This window comes from Quercus lobata, chromosome 7 (genome assembly GCF_001633185.2).
Source record: "Quercus lobata isolate SW786 chromosome 7, ValleyOak3.0 Primary Assembly, whole genome shotgun sequence".
Taxonomy (NCBI): domain Eukaryota; kingdom Viridiplantae; phylum Streptophyta; class Magnoliopsida; order Fagales; family Fagaceae; genus Quercus; species Quercus lobata.
The window spans coordinates 6,016,702-6,035,793 of NC_044910.1; the positions used below are offsets into that span (position 1 = coordinate 6,016,702).

Sequence of the window (19,092 nt, forward strand, 5' to 3'; positions counted from 1 at the left end):
GAGAGAGAAGGGGATGAGGAAGGAGCTCGGTGATGGTGATGGACACAAAGAAAGATGAGGAAGGAGCTCGGTGAAGTGGATCTGAGCTTCGTTGGGGGAAAGGAGCTCGGCGGCTATAGGCAACGCTAGAGTTAGAGTGGTGACTAAGAGTGAGAGTGACAGATGGAGGGTGAGAGCTTCAGATTGGAGAGTGAGAGTTCAGATCTGCGATGGGAGCTAGAGGTCAGTGATTGGTGAACAAAAGCTTCGATTAGATTTTTGTGTTACTATTTATACCCTAAAGCCGCGTTTTTAACCTGCGGCTATAGGCAAAGCTAAAGCCACGTTTTAAAAATGCGGCTATAAGAAAACTAAAGCCGTGTTTCTCAAATGTGACCACAGACTAAATTTATAGCCGCATTTAAAAAACCCGGTTATAGGTAAGCTAAAGCCACATTTTCAAAACACGACCATAGGTTAGATTGAAAAAAAAAAAAAATGATTTGGTTGGTCCTATGGCCATGTGTTTAAAACGCGACAATAGCTCCTAACCAAAAAATGCAGCTATAAACACCTGAAAAAGGCAATTGTAGACGAATTCTATAGCTGCGTTTTAAACACACGGTTATTGTTGAATACTTCAAGCCGCATTTACTTAAAACGCGGCTATAGCCCACCTATTGCCACGTTTTTGCAAATGCAGCTAAAAAAAGCGCAACTATAACCTGCATGTTTTGTAGTGCATGAACATAATATTTTTTATACTAATACCATGTTCATGCGTTGTGTAAATTAATAAATAAATAAATATATTTATTTATTTGAAAGTGAATGATAAAATAGACAATAAAAAGGAAACCAAGAAGGGTACCCTTGCCCCCTCCATATATATTCATGTGCATATAGCACAGGAAATGGTGAAATCACATTATACGACATGTAACACTTAACGTAAAGTTAGATATCACAAGCAAAACATATAAGACTCATATTTTTATTATTTAAGCAAAAAAATATGTTGAATGTTTAAAATAAAATATATAATTGAACTTGTAAGGACGCGATTTTGTAACGAACCGTAACAGTGTTGGGTTCGCACGTAAAAAGACCCAGACAATATGATTTGTAGAGCGTGGGTGTAAAGAACTAGGTTAACTGGGGTCTCCCTTAAAAAGATTCACTCTCAAGTATGTTAAAGGTCCTAAGTTGGTACAACGATCGTTTTCTTTAGTGATCAATGCAATTCTTTTTCTCTACTCTTGCTCTCTTCTTTTTTGTTTATGTCTTTCTCCCTTTTCTTTTTCTGTTCCGATCCCCTTTTCTTCATGCTATTCTTTTAGTTTATATACCCCCCTTTGTGTTCCATCCTTACCGCACACGTGTAGGTTGGGTCCAGAGGATTTCTTTCTGTCCCATCTAGCACCTCCTGGAACTTCCTATGGGCAGCTGTAAGGCTGCTTCCTTACTGTTCAGGTATCACCTCCACATTAATGCGGCCAGAGAGTTGGTTGAGAGGTCATTAATGCGGAGGCAGCTGTAGTTATAGATATTTGTTTGTCTTATCTCTTTCATCCTTGGTCAGTTATTCTATCCTTTACGGTGACCTAATTCTGAGGTCTGGTTGCAATAAGACCACGTCTTGATCGTCTTCGGACGCATACTGCCGAGGAGTAGGCTGTCCTCGGACGGATATGTATCCTCGGATGGGCCACGGGCCCAACAATCCTGAATCAATTCTGAACCTTACGGGCCTATTGATCGAACGGTCCCCACAGAACTTAATTATCTTGATTTATAGAGACTATTGATTAACCGGAGTAGTTTTTTCTGAACTTCTTGAAACTTTGCCAAGAAAGTATCACTTCAAGCAAATTGTGTTAATAATCTAAATACATTTTAACCCAACTATTTTTGAAAGAGATGCCTTGAATGTGATATCACCACTACCTCTACCCCCCAAACAGCCATTGATTGGTCTACCACTCATACTTATAGAGCTAGGAGATATAACTACTTTCCTTCTTGACTCTCCATGATCTTCCTTAACGAGCTAGTAGTTGAATAATTTGTTTTATCTTTCTCTTTGGTCAAGTGTAAAATCCTCCTATAAGCTAAGCTTAGCTCCGGTTTGGAAGCTTACGCTTGCGATTAATTTCAATGAAGGTTATTTTTTTCCTAAAATCCACTTCCTTTTTTTAATGAAAAATGCAATGTCCACAATATTTTTATAATACTTTTACAATAAATCCTAAGTGATAGGTTATTATTAATTATTACGAGTAGACAAAAAAAATTAAAAGTGTGGATTCAAATTAGAACCAATAACAACTTACCACCTATGATTAGTTGTAAAAGTATTGTAAAAATGCTGTGAATATATCACTTATCTTTTCCAATTGGACTTTGTTGTCCACAATATTGTTAGATGGGCCCTTTTATGTAATAGTAACGGAATATCCTTATCTCCTCCCCCCATAACATATATATATATATATATGTTGCTCTTGTGCACTAGACCCATTAAGATATGGACATTATTTGACACATGTTCAAATTAGGGGTGTCCAACCCAACCCGGAACCCGACCAACCCGACCAACCCGCCCGAACCCGAACCGAAAACCGTCTGAACCGACCACTCCGACGGTCGATGACGTGTTTTTGCACCCAAGACCCGACGCCGGCGGGTTGAGTGGCGGGTTTCTTCTCCAAAACCTGAGCCACCCGACCCGACCGACGTTATATACAAATCTGGCAATATGCGACGAGATCCAACCGAGATTTCGTGAGATCCGGCGACATTTAAGGAGATCCAAGCGAGATTTGGTGAGATCCGGCGACATTCGAGGAGATCCAAGCGAGATCTCGACCATATTTGGTGAGATCCGGCGAGATTCGAGGAGATCCAAGCGAGATCTCGACCATATTTGGTGAGATCCGATGAGATTCAAGGAGATCCAGGCTGATTTCGGCGATTTTTGGTGCAGATCTACTGGGTTTTTGCAGATTCCGGCGAATTTTTGAAGATTCCGGCGACGTTTGCAGGATCCGGCGACTCTCAACACCGACCGAACCGACCCGAACACCACCCGAACCCAAAACCGACTCGACCGAGTGATGCCAGCGGTTGGTTTCAGGTCCTTCCGCCTTCCACCCGACGCTGGCGAGTCGGGTCCGGGTTGGATCCAAAACCGACCCGTGGACAGCCCTAGTTCAAATCCTAACGGGCCAAGGGCATTGGACTAGCAAAACGCCCACAAAGGCCCAGCCCAACTCGTAATAGTAGGGTCTTTGTTTCCCCAGCTTCTAGTCCTTAAACCCTATCTTAAACCAAGCCCAATAATCAGAAAAGGCCCACAATAAAGGCCAGCCCAACCCGTATCTAGAAAAATTGTCGAACCCCTCTAGTAATAGTAGTAGGGCCTATGTTTGCTTCCCACTGTAATTACATCGCCAATTCAACTCAGAGAAACATTTGAATTCTTCTCGCCTCGCGGAGAAAGAGAAGAAAGTAGAGAGCGAGAGCCTAGCAGAGAAGGTGGAAAAATGGCAGGAGTAGTGGGAGGAGAGGAAGAGTTGGAGGAGTTCTACGTGCGGTACTATGTAGGGCACAAGGGGAAGTTCGGGCATGAGTTCTTGGAGTTTGAGTTCCGCTCCAATGGCATGCTTCGCTACGCCAACAACTCCAACTACAAGAACGACATCATGATTCGCAAGGAGGTCTACGTACCCCCGCCGTCCTTAAAGAGTGTCGCTGTATCATCCTCGAGAGCGAGGTCTCTCTCTCTTCTCTTCTCTACTCTAACTCTCTTTTTTAGGGTTTTGGTTTTTTGTTGATTTTTGTTTGTGGATTTCTTGTTTGGTTGCTGTGAAAATCGGAGGAATTAGTTGATGTTTTACTTCTAGTTGTAGATGATTTAGCTATCTCTGTAACATATTTAATTTTTAGGGGTTTCTGTTTTTCTTTGTGCTACCTTTGATTGGGTTTTGGAAGGGTTTAGGGTTTCTATTGTGTGTGTTTGAGAGAGTCTAGTGTGGAATTGAACTTCAGGATTTGATGTGTTTGTGGTCTGTTTGGACACCATTGATTTGGATTTGGATTTGGATTTGGATTTGAGAGGGCCCAAATCCAAATTGCCGAGGAAGGCTCGCATCTTCTATGCTCCGTGTGAAGGGTGATTTAGAAACTTGACTCAGCGCCTTGTTAATGGCATTGTTCCCTAAGCCTTTGCAAGGTGGACTTTTGTACCTATGTTCTATGGTGGTGCTCCTCTTCATAGGAAAAGGTCTCATTGGGCGGAGTTCTGGATCTCCGTCTATAACTAGCACCATTCGTTTCCTCAGAGGACGGTTCGGAGCTGGGCGGTGAACGTCTTCGCCGAGCATGACGCAACTCCCTCTTTAACTCGTCGATTTCATGTTGCATGTCTCTGTCATTCTTTGCATGGGAAACGTGACTCTTCCCCCGATATTGACCTTTACTGGTATGAGTTGTGTGCATACTTCCCTCACAGCCTCCTTTCCGTTCAAGGCTCCTACACGGATTGCTATGCTGAGAACCCCTTGATTCTGCTTGAAGTAGATTAACATCTACCTGGTGTGGTCCTGCCTCCTCCATCGTGAACGTTGCAACCGAATCTCCTTTAGACTGGATCAAGCTCTTCCCACAGACAGCACCAATTGAAGGGACTGAAATTGGATTGGACCCAAAATAGGATTTGGCTCAAACCCAAGTGGCCCAAATAATAAATTTGTAGAGCGTGGATGAAAGAACTAGATCTATTTCAGAAGAAAAAACGATTAAATTTGGTAATTTAAGACTGTTAGATACAAGTAGGATTAAAAAATCTGTCATCGGAATAACTTGAGGAGTTTTTATTATATGGTCTTGTTGAAAAAATCCAAATCCAAAGCTTGCCTGAACTCTCTCTCTCCTCTCTTATTTTTCTCTCACTCTCTCACTTCCACCAGGGGTTTTTCTCTCTCTACCTCCCTCTCCCTGACGCTCCTCTCAACCCCAACTGTGCCTCCAGCACAGCTATTGCTCCGCCTCGCCAGTTTTGACAAGAGCGGGCTTGGTCTGTCGGATTACCCTGAAACCCACAAATCTCTTTCCCCACTACCGCCCACACTCTGCTCTGAAATCTTCTAAAAGCAGTAGATGGTGTCAATCAACTGCTTGTTGTTTGTCTCCGTTGAAGTCCGACTGTTCTTGGAGTGGTTCTTGAGCACGCTACTCCGGCTATTCCAGCCAACTATTTCCCTAAGGTAGTTGTTCTGAAATTCATTGTCAAAGAATCTATTTAGCGGCTTTGTGCGTGTGTTTTTGGTAATGGGAAATGTAATGGTTGCAGAATTATGCTTATTATTAGTTCTAAGTTTGGAATTTTATGAGTTTTAATTAAAATTCAGTTTTTATATTGCCTGCATTTTTTGTCTATTGTATCAAAATGCTTAAATCCTTGTAATTTGTATTCAAAGGGTTATTATTAGGTTCCTAATGATGAAAGTTAAAACCTTTGAACAAAAACCCAGTTAAATCCTTGTAATTTGTTTCACACTCTCTCTTTGAACAAAAACCCAGTTGAAGTTTTGTAGTTTCAAACCGCCAGATCTGTCTCTACAGTGCTAGGTACGTGTAGTTCTTGTTTTCTCTATGCTTTTCACTCCAATGGGTGTTCTGGGTTTTGCTAAAGATAAGATTTTTTTTTTTTTATCAGTTTTTATTTGGGCTTTTCTAGTTGAGTTTTTAAACTAGGAAAGTTATGAATTTTCTCTGTTAAGTGCTTCACATTTGGTTAATTCATTTATTTTGTGTTGGTGATTTTACCTCTCTTTTCTTCATTCTTGTTTTGGCCTCTTTTGGGGGTTTACAATTTATATCTCTGGAAATGTGTAGCTCAATGTTTGTCCTTTATAGCCCCAATGGCTGCGAACTTCATTTGTTTTTTGCTTTTCTTGTTGGGTTGTTTCCTTTTTCTCATTTTTGTTAATAAAAAAGAAAACTTGCAGTTTCTGGGAATGTGCTAATTTATCTTTGTTTTGTGTTCCACTAAGCTTTTCTGCTGGACTAGTGGGTTAATCTTTGCCGTGCTTTGTTTTGGTAACATTTTTATCTATTTGGTTGGGGTTTTTGACTATGTTTTTCCTTATATTTTTGTTTGTCTTAAAAAAAATTGCAGGAAAATGGTGTTAATCTCCAGAAAGATTTTCCCAGCATGTGAGAGCATGTGTGTTTGTTGTCCTGCTTTGAGATCAAGCTCTCGACAACCTGTTAAGCGATACAAAAAACTGCTTGCAGAGATCTTTCCTGAGTCTCTTGTGAGTATCTTTTTCTGATCTGTTGCTTAAATGTGTTAATTTTTTAGTATTCCTATGGTTTAATTTCTGATAGTGTAATATAAGCCTATAAGGTGCTATGTGTATGTTGTGGTTGAGCTTACAGACATCCAAGGTAGCTAAGCCTTGATTAAGATTAAATCTAACTAGTGGTTGTCAATGTGACTATTAGATTATGTAGTACAAGTGTCGCTGTGGCTTATGCTCTTATTTAACAAAAGTTAGTTGTAGTGCCATTATATTCTCATGACTAGGACAATATGCTTCCTTCTTTGAAGCAAAGAATATGCATGTCTTTTTCGCATATCACCCTTGGAATGGCTTTTTTTTAAAGAAAAGCTGGCCTTGACCTTCGCTACCATTTGTTTGTTTTGGAATGCTAGCCCTCTGATTGGATCATTGGATCTCGGAATAGGATCTGAAACTGGTTAATATGCTTAAGAATGATGCTAGTTTTGAAGCAAATATTTGCGTTGTCTCATCCTTGTGTGACATAAATGTGTCTATATTTTATCTTTCATTATCCTTCTTTCCACAAGTTTTTCTTTTTTTGTTTGGTCAAAGAAAGCTTGAGTCTTTAGTCCTACTCTATCTTAGTTATATAGGAAATTAAATTGAGTTTAAGTATTATGAGTTTGATACTTAGCTACTTGAAGCGTTTCTTAATAGATCTTTTGCCTGGAAATTTAGTCTATTTTACTATTTCCACCTATCAATAACTAGAAAAATGATCAAAATATATGGCAGGATGGCCCTCCAAATGAAAGAAAAATTGTTATGTTAATATGCTGCAAAAAACCCGGTTCGGACCCCTAAGGTATGGTCTCTAAATTTGTTGTTCTACTTGTGTGTCTCCCAGTAAAAGTGACTTTCATTGAAATTAGTGAGCCCAGTGCTGAATATTTTTGGTACTTTTTTTTAAACAAATTGCGAAGTATCTTGAAGAAAGGTGCTACAAAGAACTGCGAGTTGAGCACATCAAGTTCATCAATATTGTGTGGGAAAGGTTTACAGGACTGGCAGCTGAGGTGGAAGCTGCCAAAATTGAGAGGGACAATTTTGAACGGAAGCATTAGAGCGGGAACGGATAGCCAAGTGCAGAGCTGAGAAGTATAGAGTCGCAGCCCGAACTGCTGAGGAGAAAGTGCACAAGTTTAGGATTGCTTTGATTACGTCTTGGGTTATGATTGGGTTGTATTTTGTTGTTCTTGCATAAGTTCTACCATTAAGAAGTATTGTAGAAATATATTTTTCTTTTGGATACATAAACTTCAACATTTACCTTTAGCAGCCACTTGTATGATTCAAAAATTGTTTTTGAATGGAAGATTTTGCTTGGGTATTATCTTATTCATTACACTTCGACTTCAACTTGCATCCTTACAGAATTTGTGAATGCAAGTCTTAGGTTCCTATTGAGGGAAATAAATCATTGCCCATGACTATGTATTAATTAGGGCTTTTGTTCTAATAGCCTTGTAATCAAAGTATACATTTCAATAAAGTTTTGTTCATTATTGGATAAAACTCTTGCATCAATTCATGACTGTATAGGCAACATAAAAATTGTTCAATTTGAAACATTACAAGAAATTAGAAATATAAAGGCACACAATCAATTACATTTTAGTAGTAAAACTAATATATAAAAAATAAATAAAAACTAAATTTTATTACATTCTTCTTGGTTTGTACTCTAAATCCTTGTAAAAGTTTTTGGAAATTGAACAATGAAACTACCCTAAGAGTCAAAATTATAAAATACATTCAATATTTCAATCATGCTTAAAATTAGCCTATTGACAACAAGATATGGCTTCAATACATCATGGAATGCTTGTAACAGGTTCTACTTTGAAAAAATTCAGTTACAACCGAAGGCCATTTTTGATAGAGCTACTATTTTCCTGGCAGAGTACCAAAACTTCATATTCTTAGCAGTTTTTATGTCAAGATTTATTCTTGCATTCCAGATTAGACGTAGTGGGCCATTGTTCTAGCCCCCTTTTTGACAGTTTCTCCACCATCTGACCAAAAAGCTGGAAAAAAGACAAGCACTCCATTGCTGCATTAGCCTAGGTCGACTTCAAGATACATGGTGCTTCAATTGATCATGGAATGTTTCAAAAGCTTTTCTCAAAAGATACATTAAACTTTTGGCCAGTAAAGGCCAAATTTTTTTCCTATTAACAAGAAAATAAGGGACATATGGTCATTACTCCATATAACATTTCAGCCTCAGTAAATGAAAACATAAAACAAACTAGGCTATTCATATAATCAAAATCATTCCAATTTGGTTAAATGTAGCAATGAAAACGTGTAAGGTGCACAATAGAGGACTCCAAATTAGCTTTTGCTTATAAGGGGGCGAGTCAAGATGGAAGTTTCTGCTGGAAATAATTTCTAGAAATACGAAGAGGAGCCACCCATGTCCAAAAAAGCAACACCCACAACAAAGGAAGCACTGCTTACAACAAAAGGAAGGTGGTGGGTGCTGATTTGGTTAGAGAGGGAGATGGAGAGTGAAGAGTGGGTTTTAGTCTGAAATGCTACTGTCGCTGGTGTATCAGAAACTACCTGAAACTCCTGAAATTAACTGGTATAGTCCGTTATTTTAGGCAGCAAGAAACATAAGGTTGAGGTATACTGGTTTTGTTTTTGGTGTTAAAAATACTGGTAAAACGGCTGAATTATCTAAATTAGATATCTTGGCACGTGGGTTCTCATAACCTAAACACAAAAATCAATAAAACATAAATCAATTCAAATTTCAGGGGCAAACAAAAAAGTACAAATCTAACAAAAATCTTCCAAAAAAAAAAAAAAAAAACAAAATCTAACCAATACAATAATTGACAAAACATAACTCAAGAAATTGAAAAAAAATAAATGGGAAATTAGGGTAATAGGTGGCCAAACCTTAGGCTTTATCTGGCACAAAAAATTAGTATTCTGCTATTGGAGAGAAAAAGATGGAAGAGAAACGAAAAAATTAATTGGGAAGATGGAATATAATTACATCAAAACTCTACCACGTTTAGAATTTATTAAAATAATAATAATAATAATAATAATAATTAATCCAAACACCTAAATCGATATCAATCCGACCAAAATAATCAAATCTAAATAATAATTAATCCATAAATTTTAACAATGAAAAAAAAAAAAAAAAATTTTACCTGTGGAGTTACAGGAGTCTGATGGTGGTGGGAGATCGGACTTTACCGTTCTGCCTAGGCTTTTGATTTCATCGCTTCTCTCTTTCTCTTCTTCTTTCTCCGTCTACTCATCGCCTCTCTCTCTGTCTCTATCGTGGTGAACATCTAAAGTTTAACCGGTTAATTTTTTTTTTTCTTTTTTAACCGTGGTAAACTTGTAATCAGAAAAGGCCCACAATAAAGCCCAGCCCAGGCCAGCCCGTATCTAGAAAAACCCCTATAGTAACAGTAGTAGGGCCTGTGTTTGCTTCCCACTGTAATTGCATCGCCAAATTCGACTCAGAGAAAGAGAAGAAAGTAGAGAGGGTAGCAGAGAGAGAAGGTGGAAAAAAATGGCAGGAGTGGTGGGAGGAGAGGAAGAGTTGGAGGAGTTCTACGTGCGGTACTACGTGGGGCACAAGGGGAAGTTCGGGCACGAGTTCTTGGAGTTCGAGTTCCGCTCCAATGGCATGCTCCGCTACGCCAACAACTCCAACTACAAGAACGACACCATGATTCGCAAGGAGGTCTACGTCACCCCTGCCGTCCTCAAAGAGTGTCGCCGCATCATTCTCGAGAGCGAGGTTTCTCTCTCTCTTCTCTTCTCTAACTCTTAACTCTGTTTTTTAGGGTTTTGGTTTTTTTTTGTTGATTTTTTGGTTGTGGAGTTCTTGTTTGGCTGCTGAGAAAATTGGAGGAATTAGTTGATGTTTTACTTCTAGTTGTAGATGATTTAACTATCTCTGTAACATATTTAATTGCAACTTGAGCTTCGGCCACCACAGTCCACGGCTACGAATTTCTGCTTCTTACTCTACTCTACTCTTTTCTCGTTCAGAACATATTTCTTAGACGTATTTAATTATTGGGAATTGAGGCGGCAAGATCGAATCAATTTATCTCGTGTCCTTGAGAAGATTCGATTGCTGTTATTAACACTCCTATACATTTTTTTTTTTTAAGATCCTAGCCGATACCATCAATTACCCACCCACCATCACGAAGTCGGATATTTGCAGAGTTAGAATTAAGTTTGTTCTTAGAAGCCCTGAGAATCTCGCTATTTTGATACTTCTCCCTAGCCCTTAGAAGTTGGAAGGCTGGCTACATTGATGCATTCTGGGCAGGATCACCTTCAGATAGGCAGGCTATCTCGAGATATTGTCTTTTTTCTGGGAGGAAATCTTATAACATGGAAAAGCAAGAAGAAGAAGAAGAAGAAGAAGAAGAAGAAGAAAACACAAAATGTTGTTGTTCCAGTGGTTACAACACTTTCTTTTCTTTTCTTTTTTGGTGGGTTTGCTTGGGTTTCATTTGATTGTTTGTGGGTTTTGTTGGGGTTTTGTTCATTTGTTTGTGCGTTTTGTTTCATAGTATTTTCAATGATTTGTTTTGGGTTTGTCTTTATTTTTAATTTCTTTTATCTTTTTATGGGTTTGTAATGCAAATTATGTGTTTGATGAAATGCTTCTATGAACTATCTATGAGTTGTGAAGTAATAACTAATAAGTAATTGAAGAAGGTAAGCAAATTATGTGTTTTACTTGAGGTAGCTGGAATATTATGTAGAAACAGTTTCACGATTGTAAGAAAAGCATCCCATTATCCCAATAGATCTGAATGGTATGCGTTCTAATGGAAAATCAATGTAACAATAAAGTCTTGAAGTGCTTTCATTGTAGAATGTCCCAATAAAGTCTTCACACCTGCTATTAAGCTTTTTATGAGCATGGCTTACGGATAGGATTGCAGTCAAACATGAATCATATATGCTTATGTGCTTGAATTTGTTGGGATTAAGTTTATAGTTCAGAATCCTTAATACAAAATTTTCAAATTCACAGTACTAGAACCTTACAAGAGTTATCTAACTGTTTCATCTTGACATGATTTCTTGGTGTTAAAATTAGATACATTTGACTAATACCTCTGTCATATTCCTGTTTCCTTTGTTTTCTTTATAATTTTTTGAGTTATGGGTTTTTTTTATTACTATTAAATTCAGTGAAAAGGTAGAAAATGCAAAATGGAGGCTCAAGTGTTCTGTTCCTCCCCATAACCTTGGTGTACTATATTTTTTCTTCAAAAATTACCAATGCACTAAGTCAATGAAACTATAAGCCCATGGGGACATTTATACTGATGCATTCACTACACTGATTTGCTTAGACTACGTAAAATAATCTGCTATTTTTTTTTTTTTTTTTTTTACTTATTTAGAAAAATGCAAAAGCGGGTGCTTATAAAAAACCCATTCGTTTAGGTGTCCTTTCTAGTTGATATAAAACACAAGATATTTTTTTAGTTTGCTATGACTAAAAATATTTAGTCATCAACTTGTCAATTGGACTATCAATATTACCTCATGTATTTAAAATTAAAATACAATAGGATTAAGAAAATAATAATTAAAAAATATATTTTATTGATCTTAAATCCAAATCCAAATTTAGGTATCCAAACAATGAAATTTCAAATGATGAATTGCAAATACTTCATTGTTTAAAAAGACCCAAACAAAGAATTTTAAAATCAAAGGATTTCAAATTAAGGCATTTTAAATCAATGGATTTCAAATCCAAATCCAAATCCAAATGTTGCCATCCAAACACAACCTGGAGGAATTTGGTTGAATTTGATGCTTACTCTTTTGCTGCGTGGGGATTAGTGAAGAGTTTTAGCTCTTTCGATGCGTCTATGAAAAATAATGTCTGTGTTCTTTTAAAAATTGATTAGAGATGGAGGTTTGAACCCACTGTTTATGCTTATCACATTTGTGCTACTTTTGATTGGTTTTTGTAGGGTTTAGGGTTTCTATTGTGTGTGTGAGAGAGGGTCTAGTGTGGAATGAACTTCAGGATTTGATGTGTTTGAGGAATATTGGTTGAATTCAATGCTTACTCTTTTGCTGTGTGGGGATTAGTAAAGAGTTTTAGCATTTTCGATGCGTCTATGAAAAATAACGTGTGTGTGTGTGTGTGTGGACATATGATTAGAAATGGAGGTTTGAACCCACTGTTTATGCTTGTCATATTTATGACTAGGCTTAAGAAATCGGGGTTTGAGTTTCAAGCATTTTGTGCCTTTATAATGTGTGAGATTTGGTTGTACTTTTGTCTTGTTTTTTATTCAGAATCTGATTGAGTTGGGGGGTTTTTGAGTTATCATATAAATTTGATTATGTTTACATTTTCCGCTTCTGATCTAGCATATGTGTTTTTTGTTCAGATTCTAAAGGAAGATGATAACCAATGGCCAGAACCCGACCGCGTTGGGAGGCAGGAGCTTGAGATTGTGATGGGGAACGAGCATATCTCTTTTACTACTTCAAAGATTGGATCCCTTGTTGATGTGCAGAGCAGTAATGACCCTGAAGGGCTTCGCATATTCTATTACCTTGTTCAGGTCAGCTTATTAGTACATTTATTTTATGTTTTACGGTGCATTTCTCTTTTGTAGTTTGTAATGTATATGTTTTGATCTCTAGGTTTCATTTCCTAGCTTCTTTCTAATTGTGGTTTAAGTCATGAATTGGTATCTGATACTAGTTTCCAAATCTCAGAACATCTTCTTTGTTATCCTTAGTTTCTTCACTTGTCGTGGGTCTATCACAATTTTGGGTTCAGTTCTAAGCAGTCATATCGAAGGACTTATTATAATCAAGTCCACTTCTGGACTTTTGTTGGGATCTTACATGGAGTGAAACAAGGTAGTTAGAGCCTTAAGATAACATGGGTACACACATATGTAGGTAACAATGAGTATGATTTTAGATAGGATAGAGTAGCAGAAAAGGATACATATGGTTGATGTTGATTAGTTTTAAAAAGGCCATAAAACTGACCATAATTTAATTTGGATTCAGGCACTTGAATTGAGTTATGTTATTGTGCTTACCCAAAAGAATGTCATCTATATCTGTGGTTTATGTTTATTAAGTGGGATGTGTATATATTTACTTGGAATTTTAGTTATTCTTTAGGAAGTAATTTTTTATTACTCATTTTATAATTAGCACTTATCAAAGGAAGATTTGAAACGTGTCTTTAAAAACCATGTTGATGGCTAGTCAATGATGCATTTTGCAAACATCTCTACTTCTTTTCTACCTATGTACTTGGGCAATGCCCATTCTTAATTTTTAACATACCCTTGTTTGGGGTAAATAAAAGTATCTCTACTTCTTCAACTGTCAATTTAGAATCATAATAGTCGAATCTCATAGAGACCAAACTCTGTCTGACTACTAAGAAGTAAGAACTGTTGTTCCCCAGAGAGTTCTACAGTAAATAAAATTCTAGGGTGTAGCATATCATACAGTTAATAGAATGAAATAATGTCATCTTGATGAAACTTTGACATGTATCAGATTTTAAATGCTGTGTGAAACTGAATGGTGTGGGTTTGTTTTGATTGGACATTCAAATATTTAGTTAAAAGATGCAACAAAATACAACATGACTCGTATATAATTCTCTTCATTCTTTTTTCTTTGTTACCTTCTTTTTTCTCATTTCTCTGATACTTTCTTGTACATAGTTCAGAGCTATATACAGTGGACATGGCAGTGAGTTTTGTGTTTTGATCTGGAGAGGTTTTTTCTTGTGACTGAGATGTTTGGTCAAAATAAAAAATGAGCCAAAACATCAATTTGATATGAAATCAACCAGTGACTTGTAGGTGTAGTGGGTGAACTAGTTTGGATAGCATTGAGAAAATAGGAGTTTAAAAATTCATTTGGGTATTTCGAAACATGAATTGCAGAATCATTCACTTGCACATAGGTTGAGACCATGTATCCTTCAAGTGTTTTAAAAAAATGTTCAGAAAACTTTTGTTCAATTCTTCTACCCTACCTAATGACTTAAATCTATGGTAAACATGAGAAGGTTGTTAAGTAAGAAAGGTAGATGGCATAGCTCAACCTCAAAGTTTCTTTAGAGCATGGAGCACCTTGAGTTATGTAGTTTTACATAGTTCTTATTTATATTAGCATAAATATTTGTATCACGTTTACTATAAAATAATAAATATTACATGAACTCTAGTGACAGTAATACCAATAACTACATTACCAACGTTGTCCTTTTGCCATGTCCATGTCAAACTTTAATCAAACTATGTATAAATTTATTTCTGGAGTAGAATCGCCCCAGCTGTATTACTTTAGAATTCAACTTACATGATATACATGATGTAATGGTTCAAGAATCAAGATTGCAAAAATATGGATAAAATTCCTTATACATTACCAACTTCTGCTTGTGACTACCTTGTTAGCAATTTTTTGCTTTAGATTTTTGAAACGGAAAAAATAATCCATATTTTCTAAATATCAGTTGTGTCTAAAGTGGAAACAACTTACCTAGGGCGTCAACAGCTATAAATGTTTCTCTCTTTGTGCCTTTCTAGGGCTTGAGAGATGTTTTGCACAGTGAGCTTACAGGCTCATAATCGTAGGGGATTTGGCCAGCTTGTTATCTTCAGGAGAAATTTAGTTTGTGGCCCATGATATGAAGGTGCAAGTTTCATAGTCAATGGGTTCTAATTACAGGATTACAGTAGCTATTATCCTTTTGGATTTCCTTCTTGTTGTTTTTGTTGTTGTTCTTATGGTTATTGTACTCTGCTCCTTTCCTCTTTCTGTTAGTTGAGATCTGGTCTTCCTTCATTCTCTATTGCTCTTTGGCGTCTCTGTTTTCTGATTATTGGATATTTATGTGATTACTGTTTATCCACATTTTTACATCCCTCACCCTGGTTCTTATGGGTCTTTTGTGGTTGCAGGACCTGAAGTGCTTCGTATTCTCTCTCATTTCACTCCATTTCAAGATCAAGCCAATTTAAGACGATAAATCACTAGGGCCTGGTGTTTTCTCTGCAATGTGCATTGGAGTTGTGTTTGCTACTGTAACAGTACCCTTATTTTTGCCATTTGATAGCTTAGTACTTCAATTGTTACCACCAGTATGTTTGTGGGGGTGATTAATTGGATTTAGGAATATGTGAACACAAAGGTTGGAATGTTACAATATGTTACCAAAGCTTCAGCTTTCTGGTATACTAATTGTTTCCCATGGTTTTGCTATTTTTCTATGTTGTGTGGGTGGGTGTTACTTTCTGTTCAAGATTAACTATGAGGTGAAAGGAAAGCATGGTGAATGCGAAATACATGATTATGGTAATACAGAAGCATTTCTGAATCAGTAGCTTCTGAGAAGTTTTAAGAAGCATTATGCTTTCTAGTTAAGCTAGCCATATAAAGGTTGTAAATCTTTCAATTTCATTGCTATAACTGCCTTCATGTAGATGGTTAACATCAGCAACAAGGTTCTACATGAAATTCTACTTGAAAGAAATATGTGGAAAATTAGTTGGATGCTTAGGATTTCAATTAGCAATTGCAGAATGTTTGGTTGGAAAAGCTACACATCTGTATTCTACAGGAGCAAGAGAGGGGCAAAAAATTGAAATTAGCCTTAGTTTGTGTTTGGTATCTCTATTTCTTCAGGTTTTGAGGCATTGCAATGCAACTTTTCAGTTTGTTTGCTTGCTCTATTTTGTTGTGTATTTGGAGAATGCATGAACACCCTTTCCAACAGGGGGTGTGCAAAAAACCCACCAACCCGCCAAACCCGACCCAATCCAACCCGATCCGTCAGGTTGGGTCGGTTTTTAAGGCTTGGTGGGTTGGGTTGGGTTACAAAAAAAAAAATTATGGCGGGTCGGGTTGGGTTTGGGTTATAAAATTACAAACCCGCCAAACTCAACCCGATCCATCCATATTTAATATATATATATATATATATAATTAATAAATTTTTAAAAATAGCTAGTTCTTCCTATCTTATATAAAAGTCAATTAGTTCACACAAATCCTAATAAATTACTATTGTTGTTTAGTCATTAGTGTTGTTTGCACTTAAAGAATTATATTGATACTAATCTTTAGGTTTTTTTAATATATTAATATTTTTTATTTTACTCAATTTAATAATAACAAAAAAATTTGTCAAATCCATGGGTTCAACCCGATCCATGTGGATTGGGTTGGACTTATGTGATGGGTTGGGTTGGGTTGTATTTTTTTTGACCCACCATGATGGGTTGGGTCAAAAAATCATTTCAATCCGACTCATGCACACCCCTACTTTCCAAATAACAATAATATTTTAACAATTTCGTTAGTTGCCAGGTTTTGAAACAATGTGTGAAACTAGCATCTTGAGTTTTAGAAACTCGAGATTTAATTAGAACTTGAGTTTCTAAAGCTCGAGTTCATGTTTTTGTGCTATCCTTAGCTGGACAAAATTGCCACGTGAAGCCATGTAGAAATCGAGTTTATAAGACTCGAAATATGCAAAATAAAAACAAATCCATAGTTTCAAACGGCTCATTACAAAATCTCAAAGTTCAAACACTCACTCACTCAAACACCCATTCGCACCGCCCTCTGAAACTTACTCTCAAACTCACTCACTCACTCATTCATAAAGCAAATCCGTAGCCCAGTGTTGAAGCAAATTCATTGCCCACTGTCAAGAAGGTAGTCTCTTAAGCGATTGTAGCTCATTGTCACCGTTCCCATTCACACCGCCCTCTCAAACTCACTCATTCATAAAGCAAATCTATAGCCCAATGCTGAAGCAAATTTGTTGCCCACTATCAGGAACGTAGTCTCTCAAGCAATCGTAGCTCATTGTCGCCGTTCGTAGCCCACCGTGCCGAAGGTACTATCTCTTTCTTCTCAATACTTTGTCGTTTTTGCTTCTTAGATTCCTCTGTCTCTCTCTCTTGTTCTCCAATTTTAGATTTTGGAATTCCACCGTGACCTAGGGTTTTTTAGATCTTTTTGGTTTTTTTTTTTTTGTGTGTTTTTTTTGTTGGTGTTCTAAGAATATGGTTATGTTTTGGCAATGACATTAGTTTTTATGTGATTGTTAGAATTGGAAAAAAACAAATTTAAATGTGGTATTTCAAGGAAACCCAAGTACCCATTTTTGGATTTGATTCAAAGATGGCATTTTGGAACTTTGATTCACTTTTGAGGCAAATACTTTGCTGAAATATTGTTTACTAAGCTTATTTGGTGTGGATTACTTTGCTGAAATACTTTGTTGGAATTGATCTTACTAAAAGAAAATTTTCATTAATTTGATTGATAGCTTCATGAGTTTGCTCTGGCAGCAACATGTATATGACTGGGCTCAATGGACAGGAGTTCCTCTGCCTCCCAATGACCAAAAAAATTGTTACTTCTTGCGCAGGATACGAAACACCCAATTTAATAGTTATACATGAATTCTTTTAACTATTTCTTTTCAACCTGGTTCTTTGAAAATCTTTATTATCTTATCTTCACAAGAAAAAGGAATTATCTGAAAGTTGGAATTTGAAACTCTGGATGATAAAATGGGGTATATCCAATTTTGTCTCCTAACAATGGACTTTGTTGATTCTGAACTTTATGCATTTTAGTAGAATATCTTTCAATGGAATTTCAATTATTGTCAATAGTTTCAGTTCGAGGTTGAAGATATTTTTGTTCTTTGTCATAATAAAACATATTATGAAGTGAGAATAATGGCGTAATATTAGAATACATAAATGTCTGTTCTTGTGGCCTGTTTGGTTGCTTAGAAAGTATGGGTTAAGATAAAAATATTTTTGATAATTTTTCTTTAGAATATTATTGTGTTTCTTAGGACTCCCTCTAGGCAGCAATATGGCATGGGGAATGACTATTTTTGCTACATGAACATTCAAATCCAAGCCAATGGTTTTACCTTTTTTTTTCCCCTCTGGTGCAAAGCAAAAAACAAGAAGAGCAACAAGATTGACATTTCTATTTTTGCCCTCAGATTCTTGAAACTAAGTTTAGGAAAAAAAAAAAAACCTTTGAATAGCCATTTACCATTAATTTATGCTTAATTTGAATTAAAGTCCCCCCCCCCCCCCAAACTGTCATCTTGAAAATTCGATTATCCACCATGTTTTAAGTCTTACACTCAAAATATGTCCTTTATGAATGGTTCAATGGACTCGTTATAGTTTTAATCTTTTCTTGAATGTCCTCCATGATCTTCTTGTGACATTTGAAGATTTCATTTTTTGAAAAATATGAAACAATCTTTGAAATATGAGAGCACAGATAAGATAATTGTAAGTTTTAAGGGCATTTAAATTTCTTTATCTTCATTTGTTTGGATTTTAAAAGTGCAAAAATCTTTCCTTTTAATGGAGCCCATTACAAATCTATGAATCTATTGAGTTTCTATGAAAAGGTACTTTATCTTCTTCTTTAGTTAACTTTTTTATTTTATTTTTGTGGCTGAGGGCAAAAGCTAGTTACAGTTTTATAAGTTGGGTTATGAATATGATGCAACTTTAAAGCGAAAGAAGGGTTAGTGTATGACAAAAATCTAAAACACCTTGAATCCACAAGGTTGATATCTACTATCCACCTAAAAAATAAAGAATAAAAGACTGATATTCTATTGATTGTAGACTTCCTTCTTCTTTTTTACTGCTTAAGGGTCAATTTAAGGAGTCCAAAAAACCTATTCTGAAAG

At 36.5% G+C, this 19,092-nt stretch overlaps 2 protein-coding genes and 1 long non-coding RNA gene across 4 annotated transcripts; 2 read left to right on the forward strand and 1 right to left on the reverse strand.

Moving 5' to 3' along the window:
• The first annotated feature begins 4,913 nt into the window (after positions 1–4,913).
• LOC115952842 lies at positions 4,914–7,236 on the forward strand. 2 transcript variants are annotated; one of them, XM_031070173.1, is made up of 3 exons: positions 4,914–5,246; positions 6,161–6,299; positions 7,065–7,236. In XM_031070173.1, exons 1-3 carry the CDS (start codon positions 5,140–5,142, stop codon positions 7,131–7,133), a joined length of 315 nt encoding a protein of 104 aa, XP_030926033.1. In that variant the 5' UTR covers positions 4,914–5,139; the 3' UTR covers positions 7,134–7,236. The 2 variants fall into 2 exon arrangements, 1 of the variants encoding a protein (XP_030926033.1); XR_004083580.1 differs by lacking the exon at positions 6,161–6,299.
• Positions 7,237–8,150: 914 nt separating this feature from the next.
• On the reverse strand, positions 8,151–9,633 carry LOC115952843. The gene is made up of 2 exons (XR_004083581.1): positions 9,503–9,633; positions 8,151–8,500 (listed from the first exon to the last, which is right to left on the reverse strand). It is a non-coding gene; the product is annotated as an uncharacterized LOC115952843 (long non-coding RNA).
• Positions 9,634–9,781: 148 nt separating this feature from the next.
• LOC115952841 (protein mago nashi homolog) lies at positions 9,782–15,641 on the forward strand. The gene is made up of 3 exons (XM_031070172.1): positions 9,782–10,104; positions 12,749–12,925; positions 15,308–15,641. The coding sequence occupies exons 1-3, from the start codon at positions 9,874–9,876 to the stop codon at positions 15,365–15,367; spliced, it is 468 nt and encodes a 155-aa protein (XP_030926032.1). The 5' UTR covers positions 9,782–9,873; the 3' UTR covers positions 15,368–15,641.
• The last annotated feature ends 3,451 nt before the right edge of the window (positions 15,642–19,092 follow it).

Excerpts from the sequence above, each read along its gene's own strand:
- LOC115952842 (XM_031070173.1), top strand. The coding sequence starts at position 5,140 with ATGGTGTCAATCAACTGCTTGTTGTTTGTCTCCGTTGAAGTCCGACTG. Across the intron at positions 5,247-6,160 it reads CAGCCAACTATTTCCCTAAG|GAAAATGGTGTTAATCTCCA; the intron begins GTAGTTGTTCTG and ends AAAAAATTGCAG. Across the intron at positions 6,300-7,064 it reads AGATCTTTCCTGAGTCTCTT|GATGGCCCTCCAAATGAAAG; the intron begins GTGAGTATCTTT and ends AATATATGGCAG.
- LOC115952841 (XM_031070172.1), top strand. The coding sequence starts at position 9,874 with ATGGCAGGAGTGGTGGGAGGAGAGGAAGAGTTGGAGGAGTTCTACGTG. Across the intron at positions 10,105-12,748 it reads GCATCATTCTCGAGAGCGAG|ATTCTAAAGGAAGATGATAA; the intron begins GTTTCTCTCTCT and ends TTTTTTGTTCAG. Across the intron at positions 12,926-15,307 it reads TATTCTATTACCTTGTTCAG|GACCTGAAGTGCTTCGTATT; the intron begins GTCAGCTTATTA and ends TTGTGGTTGCAG.